The 16,170-nt window shown below is 44.1% G+C and overlaps 1 protein-coding gene across 1 annotated transcript in view; it reads right to left on the bottom strand.

Moving 5' to 3' along the window:
• LOC143974291 (tetraspanin-33-like) overlaps positions 1-9,087 on the bottom strand; it is a 46,310-nt gene extending 37,223 nt beyond the window's left edge. The window contains exons 1-2 of the mRNA XM_077475506.1: positions 8,911-9,087; positions 746-803 (exon numbers count right to left, since the gene is read on the bottom strand). Of these exons, the coding sequence (XP_077331632.1) occupies positions 746-803; positions 8,911-8,967 (115 nt within the window). The 5' untranslated portion in view covers positions 8,968-9,087. The remainder of the gene's footprint in view (positions 1-745; positions 804-8,910) is intronic.
• Between the last annotated feature and the right edge of the window lie 7,083 nt (positions 9,088-16,170).

Here is a 16,170-nt window from a genome sequence, read left to right as displayed (position 1 = left end):
TTAGTAACACGCCCCTAGGAACACTTAACCCCTACACTGCCACCCACTGGTTAACCCCTTCACTGCCAGTGTCATTTACACAGGAATCACTGCATTTATATAGCAGTGATTACTGGTCCCAAAAATGTGTCAAAAATGTCCGATGGGTCCCCCACAATGTTGCAGTCACAATAAAAATCGCTGATCACCGCCATTACTAGTAAAAAAATAATAATAAAAAATTATTAATAAAAATGCTATAAAACTATCCCTATTTTGTAAACGCTATAACTTTTGCGCAAACCAATCAATAATCGCTTATTGCGATTTTTTTTACCAAAAAAATGTAGAAGAATACGTATCGGCCTAAACTGAGGGAAAAAAATGTTTTTTATATATTTTTGTGGGATATTTATTATAACAAAAAGTAAAAAATAATGCATTTTTTTCAAAATTGTCGTTCTATTTTTGTTTATAGCGCAAAAAATAAAAACCGCAGGGGTGATCAAATACCACCAAAAGAAAGCTCTATTTGTGGGAAAAAAAGGACGTCAATTTTGTTTGGGAGCCACGTCGCACGACCGCGCAATTGTCAGTTAAAGCGACGCAGTGCCGAATCGCAAAAAGTGGTCTGGTCTTTGACCAGCAAATTGGTCTGGTCTGAAAGTGGTTAAGTAGATAAATGCTTGAGAAATATGGATGTTTTTGAGCTGTTATTACATACATCACATATGTATGCATAAATACAGAGAACTGAATAACATACCTGTCTCTTTGCATAGTTTAGCATAAAGTCCAACAGCAATCATGAGACCACTAGCCACCTGAAAAAGTGACACATAGTAATTAATAGCATTCTTGATTAATTTCTAGGTTTAAAAATGTGAAAAATGTAGAATACGCAAAGACGTTAAAACAACAATGGAAGGTGTAAGCAATGTAACTAGGACTTATCGATAGTGTGGCTAATAATCAAGTCAAGCCTTTACAATTTTTATATTTTGCTTTATATTTTATATAAATTCACACTGGCCTGAGTAATAATATGTGTAAAAGATGTATTGCACATTAAAATGGTTGCAATTCGGCTGAAATAGAGAGTGACCAAAAATGTGCTTTTAGCTATTTACTCCTTAAAATCCTATAATATCTTTCTATTTTATTTTATTGTGTCCCTTTTTTCACAATGTTTTGGGTGGTCTTTTTTTATATCAAGGCAGTGATGTATGCAGTGTGATGTTTACAGGGACTGCATACAGCAGGGGTTGTGAATTAAAATTCACAGGGGTCCAGTCAGAAAAAATTTCTTCTAGCGGAGGTCCTGTGTCATATTGGTGCTATGACTCCACGTAATATCCTTCACATCGCAGCCTCCTGTGTGCATCACAGGCCCATGATCTCAGACCCCTCCATCACAGACTGGCCCCCATCACAGACTGGCCCCCCATCACAGACTAACCACCCATCTCAGACTGGCACCCATCACATATTGAACCCCATCACAGACTGGCCCCCATCACAGACTGACCCCCATCACAGACTGGCCCCTTCATCACAGACTGACCCCCATCACAGACTGGCCCCCATCACAGAATGACTCCCCATCACAGACTGGCCCCCAACTACAGACTGACCCCATCACAGACTAACCCCCATCACAGACTGACCTCTCATCACAGACCGGCCCCCAATCATAGACTACCCCCCCATTACAGACTGACCCCCATCACAGACTGGCCCCCACAATCACAGACTGACCCCACCATCACAGGACTTACCCCCCATAACAGACTGGCCCCCATCACAGACTGACCCCTCCATTACAGACCCCCTTCGATAGTAGAGTCCTGTCCTGCACAGCACTCCCCCCTCCCCACAGAGCCCTACCTTATTCACACAAGACAGAAAGCACGGCAGCCCTGGACAATGTGTGGGACTTTTCACATTAAAGGTGAGTGATTGATTGCTGGGACTGCCCCACAGTGTAGCACCCAATTACCCACTTCTTAACTTAAAAAGTCCCACCCTTTGTCCAGAGCGGCTGTGTTTCTCATCTTGTGTGAAAAAGGCAGGCAGTGTGCTTCCCCAAGCAACATGTTTACAGTATGTTTCTTCATGTATTGTATCTTATTATGTTCCACTCCACTACCTCTCTACCTTTATTTTTGAACAGTTAGAGCAGCCCTACATTTGCCGCTCCCAGCCTCTACCATATGCCTAATGTGGTTTGTTCCTTCCTATGCAGAATACAGGCACGGGGAAGCATTGTCTTTTAACAAAAGAAGAAAACACAGAAAAATATATTTTTTAAGTGCCAAGCTCAAATAAATTACATTAGATTCTACCTGTCTGCCTTTTTTGCAAGGTGAAGCTGCCTGTGAATCATATCAAGCCAGCAGGTTACCATACTGTAACTATAGACTATGTACTATTGACTGAGTCTCATGCCCTGTACACACTACCGGTTTTCCCGTCGGAATAAACTCTGAAGGTTTTTCCAACGGAGTTCTGACGGAATTCTACTCAAGCTGTCTTGCATACACATGGTTACACCAAAGTCCGACCGTCAAGAACGCGGTGACGTACAACACATAAAACTGGCCTAGAAAATGGAACTTCAATAGCCAGTAGCCAATAGCTTCCGTCTCGTACTTGCTTCAGAGCATGCGTCGCTTTTAGTCCGTCAGAACAGCATACAGACAAGCAGTTTTCCCGATAGGAATTGGTTCTGTCGGAAATATTTAGAACATGTTCTATTTCTAAGTCCGTCAGAATTTTCGACGTAAAAAGTCAGATGGGGCATACACACGATCAGAATATACGATGAAAAGCTCTCGTCTGACTTTTTCTTGCGGACATTCCGCTCATGTATACGTGGCATCAGGGATTGTGTTTTTAGTAAATCAACAGCAGATTTTCTGTTCGCTTTAATTGCTGTCAGCGTTGTGCGATTCCTGTCCAAATCACATACGGTTCCCGTACCCCATTAGTGTGAACCAGGCCTTAAACCCTTCACCTGGACATGTAAGGATAATAAAATCTTTACAGAGGTTCTAAACCTTCCTCAGACTTCTAAAAAATGTGTTTTAATTGTTGCCTGTGCTCCTATTGGGGAGATTTACTCCCTTTAAAGCAAAGTTCCACCCATTTAAAAGTCAGCAGCTGGGGGGCGGAGCTTGCCGCAGAAGGAGATGGACACCTGAGAGAGGAGCTCCACAGTAAGCAGGGACAAATCAGCATACAGCGGGCAGCAGAATTACAGCTGTGAACACCGGAATGCAGCGGCTATCCCGGGGCACGTCGCAGTCATGTCTAAAAAGAAAAAGGAGAACCGGAGGCTGCAGAAACTGACATCTTATTACTCCAGGAAAGATGGCGAAAGCCCGATGGCACGCACAATGGCGAGTACACCCCAGTACAGAACACTTAATGGTAATCCAGCCAAAGAAACAGCTCATCCAAGAGCCCACAGTCTCCACTGCGTACTCCTTCATCTGGAAGCCCAGAGAAAGCCAGAATGAGACTGGATGCTATGGATTCAAGTCATTAGGTGAGCCGGGGCTTAGAATCAAGGGAAGACACCAGAGACCTTCCAGACTCCATTGATCTCTTCCCCACCAGCAATCAGCCAGTGCTGGATACCACATTAAAATACATGTTAGTCTCCCTACGGAGCTCACTGCATGCGGATATGATGTCCTGTGTACATGGATTTGGGGTGGAATTGCAGGCAACAGCAGCCAGGGTGGACCATATAGAAACTAAAATGGAGGAATTCGCCACCACCATTAATGATCTGGTGGATGCCCATGACACTAATGAGGATGAAATGGAAGCAGTTAAATCTAAACTCGCTGACATTGAGGACAGCTCCAGGTGGAACAATCTGAAAATTAGAGGGGTTCCCGAATTGGTCAAACAATCTGATCTCCGCGGGTATTTGGCTCAAATGTTCAAGTCCATATTGCCTGATATAACAGACTTCACGGTGAATAGAATCCATAGACTTCCAAAGCCATCACATCTGCCTAACAACATACCCAGGGACGTCATATTACATCTCCACTTCTTTCATATTAAAGAACGTCTAATGGCAGCAGCACGCACTAAAGATCAATTCCCCTCGCAATACCAGAATCTGCAATTCTTTGCTAACTGTTGCAGACTGTTCCTCCATCAGCACTTCCCTTGCTGCAGACTATCACTCCTCCAGACCAGCTAGCACTGCATGGATAAGCTTGACACTACTTCTGCCAGGCCTCACTGAACAGCCTTTTGGTGTGGAATAGTTCAGGTGCTAGCTGTCCTCTGCTCAGCTACTACTCCCAGATAGCTCTCTCCAGGCCCTGCCAGCCAGCCTGGCGGCAAAGACCCCTTTTCACTGTCCTTCTCCACAGTTCTCTCTCCACTGGTTCTGTCCCCATCTCTTAAACTGATATCTCCCAGTTCTCTCAGGCATGCCTCCCCAGTCCTCCCGACTGTGCTGACTCACTAGCCCTCCTGGCTGCGACCTGTAGTCCTCCTGGTTAGAGAGTTCTCTCCCACTGTCCTTTCTCCTGCTCTCTCGTGTGCGTCTGATTCCAGGATCTCTTCACTCCTCCCAGATGCACCAGCCCAGGGTCACCCACCCCCAGACTGGGGAGCTCCCAGTGGACCCATCAGCTTCCACACCCGCTCACTCCAGCTCTTCCACCCAACTCCTCCCCAGCTGGGCTGATCACAGGTATTTAAAGAGGCCTGCCAATCCAAGTTGGGGATTGGTCAAGGCTCCCTAGATACAGTGGGGATCGAAAGTTTGGGCACCCCAGGTAAAAATGTGTATTAATGTGCATAACGAAGACAAGGAAAGATGGAAAAATCTCCAAATGGCATCAAATTACAGATTAGACATTCTTATAATATGTCAAAAAAAAGTTAGATTTTATTTCCATCATTTACACTTTCAAAATTACAGAAAACAAAAAAATGGTGTCTGCAAAAGTTTGGGCACCCTGCATAATTTATAGCATGCACTGTCCCCTTTGCAAAACTGAGACCTGCCAGTGTCATGGATTGTTCTCAATCATCGTCTGGGAAGACCAGGTGATGTCAATCTCAAAGGTTTTAAATGGCCAGACTCATCTGACCTTGCCCCAACAATCAGCACCATGAGTTCTTCTAAGCAGTTGTCTAGAAAACTAAAACTGAAAATAGTTGACGCTCACAAAGCTGGAGAAGGCTATAAGAAGATAGCAAAGCGTTTTCAGATGTCAATATCCTCTGTTCGGAATGTAATTAAGAAATGGCAGTCATCAGGAACAGTGGAAGTTAAAGCAAGATCTGGAAGACCAAGAAAAATATCAGACAGAACAGCTCGCAGGATCTTGAGAAAAGCAATTCAAAACCCACGTTTGACTGCACAATCCCTCAAGAAAGATCTGGCAGACACTGGAGTTGTGGTACACTATTCCACTATAAAGAGATACTTGTACAAATATGGTTTTCATGGAAGAGTCATCAGAAGAAAACCTCTTCTACGTCCTCACCACAAAAATCAGCGTTTGAACATATAGACAAGCCTGAGGCATTTTGGAAACAAGTTCTGTGAACCGATGAGGTTAAAATATAACTTTTTGGCCGGAATGAGCAAAGGTACGTTTGGAGAAGAAAGGGCACAGAATTTAATGAAAAGAACCTCTGTCCAACTGTTAAGCATGGGGGTGGATCAATCATGCTTTGGGATTGTATTGCAGCCAGTGGCACAGGGAACATTTCACGAGTAGAAGGAAAAATGGATTCAATAAAATTTCAGCAAATTTTGGATGGTAACTTGATGCCATCTGTGAAAAAGCTGAAGTTAAAGAGAGGATGGCTTCTACAAATGGATAATGATCCTAAACACACCTCAAAATCCACGGGGGATTACATCAAGAGGCGTAAACTGAAGGTTTTGCCATGGCCTTCACAATCTCCTGACCTCAACATTATTGAAAATCTATGGATAGACCTTAAAAGAGCAGTGCGTGACAGACAGCCCAGAAATCTCAAAGAACTGGAACACTTTTGTAAGAAAGAATGGGCAAAGATACCTCAAACACGAATTGAAAGACTCTTGGCTGGCTACAAAAAGTGTTTACAAGCTGTGATACTTGCCAAAGGGGGCAGTACAAGATATTAACTCTGCAGGGTGCCCAAACTTTTGCAGATGCCATTTTTTTTGTTTTCTGTAATTTTGAAAGTGTAAATGATGGAAATAAAATCTAACTTTTTTTGACATATTATAAAAATGTCTAATCTGTAATTTGATGCCATTTGGAGATTTTTCCATCTTTCCTTGGCTTCGTTATGCACATTAATACACATTTTTACCTGGGGTGCCCAAACTTTCGATCCCCACTGTACCTCAGGCAGCTCCCCCTCATCTCTCCTCCTCTCCTTCCAGGACCTTCTTGAAGGAAGAGGGAGGTGATGTCACCTTTCAGTCACCCAACTCTCTCCCTGAGCCACTCCCAGCCCAGAATGAAAACTAACAGGCCTAGCCACCAGCCAGGCCTGGCCAAATTTCCCTACACTATCACTGCACCACATACTAGCACTTTATGACACACTTAAAACAGAGCCCTCCAGCGGCACAATGTCACCAGTGATATCATGCTACAAATGTGAATATTTCCTAAATCAGGGGTAGGCAACCTGGGCACTCCAGCTGTGGTGAAACTACAAATCCCATCATTCCTCTGCCTCTAGGAGTCATGCATGTGATTGTCAGGGTCTTGCAATATCTCAGAATTGTGTTAATACCCCATGTATTGCATCTTTTTACGCCATAGTGAACTACTGGATGTTTCTGTCGGTGCATACAGTAGGTTTCTTCTCTGGATCTCTAATGTGGATGATATTACTATATATTATATGAGTTCTGTGATGAATAAGGGTGTTCTGTGAAACATGGTGGGCTTCAGTTTTTGTTAAACCATGGTGAATTTACTGGGTGTTTAATAAATGAACACAGTTTGACTGTTAGCAACATTAATATTTTTTGATATAAACAGTCAGTTATTTTTTTTTAAAGTTTTTTATGATCTTTATTTTTCCATGGTAGTCTTCTTAGCTTTTTTTATATGACCTTTTTTTTTACCAACAACTAAAATTGTCTTGGAGAATTTCATTTGGTTTTGGTTTGGCGATCCTGTCTGTATTTCTATTTTTTGTATTTCTGTTTGATGACAAAGCGCACAATCACGTGTACGAAACGCATTGACATAGGCAGCAACACCCAGAACTGCGCTCCACCGTGCATTCCAGCAAGTGTGTGGCGTGACATCAGCCACCCCTTTTGCATTGACTGACTGTATGAGTCTGCCCAGACTATCTCACAAGCCCTCTGAGCTGACCCATCAGTGTCCGACTGGACTTCCCCCACCCAGCCGCTGCTTGTTAGGCTGCTGACAAACAACACAAGGATATGTCAACATGCTGACTGTAGGTACAATGAAGGGAGATTCCCCATGTATCACCTTCACACTAGTCAACACAATGGAGTGGTGAGAGCCTTCGGGCAACCTCCTTTGACAAATCCTAAGCTGAGCTCTAAGAGCTGTGTTATACCCTTGCAATACAGGACTTAAGTTCATGAAGATGTATTCTGCATTCTACATTGACAGATACCTTTGTTATTAACTGGATTGAACCGTCATAAGGACACCAAGAGAGTTATCTCACTTCATGCTTATAAGACAACGATTCTGAGCAATGTGGTTATGCATGGAGTGTGTGCGGGGCCCAGGGGTTGGAGCCATATTGTGATCATATTGTGATTTTTTGTGCGGTTTTTACTTTTGGGTACATTGGGGGGTTGTTTCCACGTAATTGGTGTTACTATCACCAATAGTGGGTTAAGTCTTTTCAATAAAGCCTGTTTATTTTTTGATATACCATGGTTGATTCTCCTCTTTGCTATTCTTTTTGGAGACATCTCTTTGTCTTTTTATTCTTTCATACGAATTGACTCCATATGGTCTTGGAGGTATCCCATCTACACAGACGAATTGGAGTAATTTAATTAAATACTGATACACTTTCAGTTACTGGATAGTGGGCCCTTTTTTTATTTTATTTTATTTTTATGTATTCAAGTTTTTAAAGGAGGGGTGGGGGGATCTGACATTGATAGTTTTTTTTTACCACAGCAATTGGCTAGGCACCTCACTTGAAAGATCTACTACTGCAATATTGTTACCATTCTACTAATGAGAATTACTACTACTACTACTACTATGATACCTATAATGTCACTGATGGAATATTTTATTAAACAGTACTTATAGTGATTAGCATATTAATACACAGTCTTTTTTTTATTTATTTTTATTTACTTTTAGAAATAGAAAGTCATAGACATGTAAATCTATGTCCACTTTCAGAAATGCTGCAAAGTGTAATGCAAATAATAGTAAACTGTAGTAAATGAGCCAGTCATGTGGAGTTAGGAAGCGTGTGTATTTAGTACCATGTAAAGGAAAAGTAGCTATAGAGAGACGATAGTTGACTGATCAAGCCATTTTGCCAGACACCCTTGGGTATCCAATTTTAAGGTAAATAGTTACAGGTCGTGTTGGCTCATTTCAGCAGAATGCTAGTTTTTTTCCTTACAGACAGTGCTAAAGGTTTATTACTGTACTCCACCTTCTCATCCCCATATGTAGAAACAAAAAAACGAAAGACATTTTCGTAAGCATGTTTGTGCAGGAATGTATACAAAAAAAAAATGTCAACAGTAAGGTTGTGCCAGTATGTCCTTCTGCTCCCTAACCTCTGTGGCTCCCTAACATCTATGGCCACCCCTACTAATTACATTTCCTCATTCATCAATGGAAATCACATTATACCCCACCCCAGAACAAAACAACTAGTTATGTGTTAGGTATGTTAAAAATAAAGTTGTGTACTCACCCAAAAAATATAGCAGGACACAAACAGCGAATATTTAACAATCTGGCTGGTTCTCATTTCCTTGCTAATAGTTGGTTGCTAGCCTCTGGACTGAGAGTTTACCCTGGGCTGGATTGCGGTTGTACAGAGAGAGACATGTGTGCTACTGTAAGAGAAGGATAGGAGTGAGCAAACCTACAGACGTGCAGGGTCATGTCATATACGCAGCATTCAGCTGACTATTCTACATGACCTGTTTCTCATATCCTTTATTTGTAATACTGCCAACATTTCTTAATTCATTGTTTACAGCCTTAGTAAAACCTCATAATGAATGTCTAATAAAAAGTACAATGTTGTAAAAACATCGCACTGATCACACATAACGTGTATGTCACTTATGGTCTGAATCCAAAATCAAGCAATGTAATATAGAAAGCACTGCATGTAGCAGATCGAACTAGAGCAGGATTTTCTATGAGCTGTAACTTTAACGGATTGGGGTATAACGATACAGTTGCTGCCCACCCATAGGCCCAGCAAATGAGAAGAAGGAGAAGGAACAGGTGACTGCTTTCAAAAATAAAACCCCAAACATTTTTATTTTTTGACATTTTAAATGAGAACATAAACACATTTAGCTAATGACAGTGTATATTTTAAGTTGACTTGTCATCGAGTAAATATAGTATGCATCTATTACTTGCATACGCAATTTGCCTAATACATTGTAATTCCATTACTTTGCTTCTTGTCCAAACATTAACTAAGAGGGTATCTCTCCACGAACAAAGATCAGGAATCAAAACAACCTAGTTCTCAGTCATTATGACAGCAAGCACGCACAAGGTGCACTTACTGTACCTGCCTGTTAATTAGAAGAGTAACCATTTCAGCACCATGGCGAATTGTGGTACAACAACATGCACCAGGTAAGTGTATTTGGAGTATCACTGAAAAAAGAGTTAAAGCCGAACTTCACTCCCAACTCTCAACATTGACTATTTTTAATCCTTATGCTGTTATGCTGTTTTTTTAACATTTCTTCAGTTACTTCCTGTTTTTCGTGCCTAGGCTAATAATGTCATGCATTTCAGAAGCCTTCAGAAGGGGAGGAGGGGTTTCCTCAGCTAAGCACAGCTCCTGCATGCATGCCTGAGGTAAAGGCAGGTGGATTCCAATAAGTGAATACTATATGAATCGTCTGCTCTTACTCAAGATGGCCAGGCCTGAAATGCATGGAGACATGGATGGATGGGTGAGTTTTCTTAGAATATTAAAAATAAATTAAACAGCAATTATGTTTGTGGTGTGCACATGCAGTGTAGTTTCACTGTAAGATCTGTATAGTACACTTTCAACTTAATGTCATTTTCTAACTCTCAAGGAGTCTAGTGTGTGGTTTCTCAAACAGGGTTCAAGGTTCTAGGGTTCCTCCGAAGGTTGCTAGAGGTTCCATGAGCAATGAGCAATTTCTGCCTCTCAGATAAGTTCCCATAGACACCAATAATCTTTTTTGCTATCTGTAATGTAAGGGAGTATATTTTCCCAATGACCACAAGTGTAAGGAACATTCTTCCCAGTGACAATCACACTAAATGTATCATGAGTTGTAGATAGTGATGGACGAACGTTTCGCCCGGCGGTCGTTTCGCGGCGAATTTCCGACATTCGCGGTCCGCACGTTCGAACGCCTTTTTCCGTCGTTCGCCGCGGCGGACTTACGTGTTTAATGTATACAAGAACTTTAACCTTTGGTGACACGTTTATCATGTGATACAGGACAGCCAATTGAGACATGACAGCACATGGACACTTGGACATTCCCCCTAACCTATAAATACACCCGATCCGGTGGCCATTTTACATTCTTTCTTCTGTTACGATAGGGACAGGTTCCTGTGTGGAGTAGGGAGAGATAAACCACTAGCTATTTGGTACACAAAAGTTCTTTTCAGGACTGGTATAGGTGTTAGGTGTTGATAGGTTTGCTGTGCTGCTGATTCTTGCAGCAGCCTGAGTGTCTTTTGTTAGTTTAGAGAAAGGGAAAGGACGGTGTATGCTACAGGGACAGCCAGATTAGTCTTTCATCATCATCATCATCATCATCATCATTAGCTGTTACTATCAAGGTCCACAAAAGAGCTGTTCCAGTAACCACTAATCGTTCTCTTTTTTTGCCAATTTGTATAGGGACAGGAAGGAAGCAGTGTTGTCAGGCAGTGAGGGTAATTTTAAAGACTTGCTGTTATTATTAGTTCCACAAAGGTTCTTTTCAGGACTGGTATCAGTGGTACAGTAATAGGCTTGTACATGTATAATATTCTTTCTTCCAAATATAGAAAGGATATTATACTTGACTGCTGCCCTTCTGCTGCAGTCTGCTAAACATTCACAACTCACTTGTTCCACAAAAGTTCTTATAAGGACTGGTAACTTGGTATAGGGTGCTACGGTACATAGGCTTGAGTGCGGTACAGTCTGCTGTTCTGTAAGGACCGCTATCGGTCCACAATAGATAGGGTTGACGTGCACCACTGCTGACCGCTGCCCTATACTGCAGCAGTCCTTCAGCGGTATAGGGACTGACGTACAGTCTGCTAATCACTAACACACAACCTGCTTGTTCCACAAAAGTTCTTATAAGGACTGGTAACTTGGTATAGGGTGCTACGGTACATAGGCTTGAGTGCGGTACAGTCTGCTGTTCTGTAAGGACCGCTATCGGTCCACAATAGATAGGGTTGACGTGCACCACTGCTGACCGCTGCCCTATACTGCAGCAGTCCTTCAGCGGTATAGGGACTGACGTACAGTCTGCTAAACACTAATACACAACCTGCTTGGTCCACAAAAGTTCTTATAAGGACTGGTAACTTGGTATAGGGTGCTACGGTACATAGGCTTGAGTGCGGTACAGTCTGCTGTTCTGTAAGGACCGCTATAGGTCCACAATAGATAGGGTTGACGTGCACCACTGCTGACCGCTGCCCTATACTGCAGCAGTCCTTCAGCGGTATAGGGACTGACGTACAGTCTGCTAAACACTAATACACAACCTGCTTGGTCCACAAAAGTTCTTATAAGGACTGGTAACTTGGTATAGGGTGCTACGGTACATAGGCTTGAGTGCGGTACAGTCTGCTGTTCTGTAAGGACCGCTATAGGTCCACAATAGATAGGGTTGACGTGCACCACTGCTGACCGCTGCCCTATACTGCAGCAGTCCTTCAGCGGTATAGGGACTGACGTACAGTCTGCTAAACACTAATACACAACCTGCTTGGTCCACAAAAGTTCTTATAAGGACTGGTAACTTGGTATAGGGTGCTACGGTACATAGGCTTGAGTGCGGTACAGTCTGCTGTTCTGTAAGGACCGCTATCGGTCCACAATAGATAGGGTTGACGTGCACCACTGCTGACCGCTGCCCTATACTGCAGCAGTCCTTCAGCGGTATAGGGACTGACGTACAGTCTGCTAAACACTAATACACAACCTGCTTGGTCCACAAAAGTTCTTATAAGGACTGGTAACTTGGTATAGGGTGCTACGGTACATAGGCTTGAGTGCGGTACAGTCTGCTGTTCTGTAAGGACCGCTATCGGTCCACAATAGATAGGGTTGACGTGCACCACTGCTGACCGCTGCCCTATACTGCAGCAGTCCTTCAGCGGTATAGGGACTGACGTACAGTCTGCTAAACACTAATACACAACCTGCTTGGTCCACAAAAGTTCTTATAAGGACTGGTAACTTGGTATAGGGTGCTACGGTACATAGGCTTGAGTGCGGTACAGTCTGCTGTTCTGTAAGGACCGCTATCGGTCCACAATAGATAGGGTTGACGTGCACCACTGCTGACCGCTGCCCTATACTGCAGCAGTCCTTCAGCGGTATAGGGACTGACGTACAGTCTGCTAAACACTAATACACAACCTGCTTGGTCCACAAAAGTTCTTATAAGGACTGGTAACTTGGTATAGGGTGCTACGGTACATAGGCTTGAGTGCGGTACAGTCTGCTGTTCTGTAAGGACCGCTATCGGTCCACAATAGATAGGGTTGACGTGCACCACTGCTGACCGCTGCCCTATACTGCAGCAGTCCTTCAGCGGTATAGGGACTGACGTACAGTCTGCTAAACACTAATACACAACCTGCTTGGTCCACAAAAGTTCTTATAAGGACTGGTAACTTGGTATAGGGTGCTACGGTACATAGGCTTGAGTGCGGTACAGTCTGCTGTTCTGTAAGGACCGCTATAGGTCCACAATAGATAGGGTTGACGTGCACCACTGCTGACCGCTGCCCTATACTGCAGCAGTCCTTCAGCGGTATAGGGACTGACGTACAGTCTGCTAAACACTAATACACAACCTGCTTGGTCCACAAAAGTTCTTATAAGGACTGGTAACTTGGTATAGGGTGCTACGGTACATAGGCTTGAGTGCGGTACAGTCTGCTGTTCTGTAAGGACCGCTATAGGTCCACAATAGATAGGGTTGACGTGCACCACTGCTGACCGCTGCCCTATACTGCAGCAGTCCTTCAGCGGTATAGGGACTGACGTACAGTCTGCTAAACACTAATACACAACCTGCTTGGTCCACAAAAGTTCTTATAAGGACTGGTAACTTGGTATAGGGTGCTACGGTACATAGGCTTGAGTGCGGTACAGTCTGCTGTTCTGTAAGGACCGCTATCGGTCCACAATAGATAGGGTTGACGTGCACCACTGCTGACCGCTGCCCTATACTGCAGCAGTCCTTCAGCGGTATAGGGACTGACGTACAGTCTGCTAAACACTAATACACAACCTGCTTGGTCCACAAAAGTTCTTATAAGGACTGGTAACTTGGTATAGGGTGCTACGGTACATAGGCTTGAGTGCGGTACAGTCTGCTGTTCTGTAAGGACCGCTATCGGTCCACAATAGATAGGGTTGACGTGCACCACTGCTGACCGCTGCCCTATACTGCAGCAGTCCTTCAGCGGTATAGGGACTGACGTACAGTCTGCTAAACACTAATACACAACCTGCTTGGTCCACAAAAGTTCTTATAAGGACTGGTAACTTGGTATAGGGTGCTACGGTACATAGGCTTGAGTGCGGTACAGTCTGCTGTTCTGTAAGGACCGCTATCGGTCCACAATAGATAGGGTTGACGTGCACCACTGCTGACCGCTGCCCTATACTGCAGCAGTCCTTCAGCGGTATAGGGACTGACGTACAGTCTGCTAAACACTAATACACAACCTGCTTGGTCCACAAAAGTTCTTATAAGGACTGGTAACTTGGTATAGGGTGCTACGGTACATAGGCTTGAGTGCGGTACAGTCTGCTGTTCTGTAAGGACCGCTATAGGTCCACAATAGATAGGGTTGACGTGCACCACTGCTGACCGCTGCCCTATACTGCAGCAGTCCTTCAGCGGTATAGGGACTGACGTACAGTCTGCTAAACACTAATACACAACCTGCTTGGTCCACAAAAGTTCTTATAAGGACTGGTAACTTGGTATAGGGTGCTACGGTACATAGGCTTGAGTGCGGTACAGTCTGCTGTTCTGTAAGGACCGCTATAGGTCCACAATAGATAGGGTTGACGTGCACCACTGCTGACCGCTGCCCTATACTGCAGCAGTCCTTCAGCGGTATAGGGACTGACGTACAGTCTGCTCACTTCCTTGACCCAAAAAAGCACACCGTACTATATGCCCCTACCCTCCTCTTTGAAGAGGTTGAGCGGTGTCATATTTCTACTGGGGCTGCTTATGATATCCCTGTGCTGTGCTGACTTCCTCCTGGGGGTTCTTATTATGAAGGGATCACACTATCCCTGTGCTGTGCTGACTTCCTCCTGGGGGTTCTTATTATGAGGGGATCACACCATCCCTGTGCTGTGCTGACTTCCTCCTGGGGCTGCTTACGGTGCTGCTGTCAGTGCTGTATGTCACGGTGCTGCTGTCAGCGCTGTATGTCACGGTGCTGCTGTCAGCGCTGTATGTCACGGTGCTGCTGTCAGCGCTGTATGTCACGGTGCTGCTGTCAGCGCTGTATGTCACGGTGCTGCTGTCAGCGCTGTATGTCACGGTGCTGCTGTCAGCGCTGTATGTCACGGTGCTGCTGTCAGCGCTGTATGTCACGGTGCTGCTGTCAGCGCTGTATGTCACGGTGCTGCTGTCAGCGCTGTATGTCACGGTGCTGCTGTCAGCGCTGTATGTCACGGTGCTGCTGTCAGTGCTCTGTATTACGGTGCTGCTGTCAGATGCCTCTATCACGGTGCATGTGTCATTCCGGTATGTCACGCTGCTGGTGATCATCTCCTGCACCCTCTTCTTTGCCTACCCTGGTCCCTGACCTTCCCTCTCCTCCATTGCCTTCATTAGCTCCATAGTCCTGAATTGTTAGAACAATTTCCCAAATAAAATAAAAATGCTTGTAGTTATCGATCCCAAATTCACCTCATACATGTATTATGTCATTGTCCAGATGGTGGGACTACGTTTTACCCCCTAATAATTACCACGTGGCCGCAAATTCGACATGAAGGTTTGCAAAGTTCGCCTCCCATTGAAGTCAATGGGGCCCGCGGCGAACGTTCGGTTTCGCGAACGTTTGGGTCCGTTCGCATTTGGCTTTCGCGAAACGTCCCGTCGGAAGTTCGTCCATCACTAGTTGTAGATATAGTAAGTTCTTTTTTTTTACTACAAAACACAAGCAGTTTGACGCTAAAAGACTCTCTCCCCATCATAGTGTCATGATGACAGCTAAAGCACAAGAGTTAGTAATAGGCACAAAAAAAATAAAAATAAAAAACAGGGCAGCCACAATTAGACAATTAAAAGCCCCATACATACTATTCGATTTTCTGCAGCTTTGTGTCTTCAGATTTACCAAAACCATGTAGTGCAAGGGCCTGCTTGATTGCATAAAAATTGAAACTCTAAGGCCCCTTTCACATGGGGATGTCCGTATTTAGCATCCGCTTGCTCAGTAGGTATCGCTCCGTTGAGGACAAGTCCGTCTCTGGACTCTGTGCAGGGACAGACCTGTCAGAGAGTCCGCTCTCCCCTGTGGGGGATCGGATGATTATGGACCACTTGTCCATTTTCATCTGATCTGACCCACCAGACGGAAGGAAAATAGGGTTTTCATCCGTCTGGATTTCGAGGGGCAGATCTGATTGGGGCAAATTGAATGTCAGCTGACATGTCACTGCTGACATCCGTCGCTCCATAGAGCTGTATGGTTTGACCGTTCAGATCCACCTAAAAAA

The sequence above is a fragment of the Lithobates pipiens genome, unplaced genomic scaffold (assembly GCF_037356315.1).
Source record: "Lithobates pipiens isolate NorthernLeopardFrog02 unplaced genomic scaffold, aLitPip1_a1.2 Scaffold_13, whole genome shotgun sequence".
In the NCBI taxonomy this organism is placed as follows: domain Eukaryota; kingdom Metazoa; phylum Chordata; class Amphibia; order Anura; family Ranidae; genus Lithobates; species Lithobates pipiens.
This window is presented reverse-complemented; position numbering and strand designations above follow the sequence as displayed.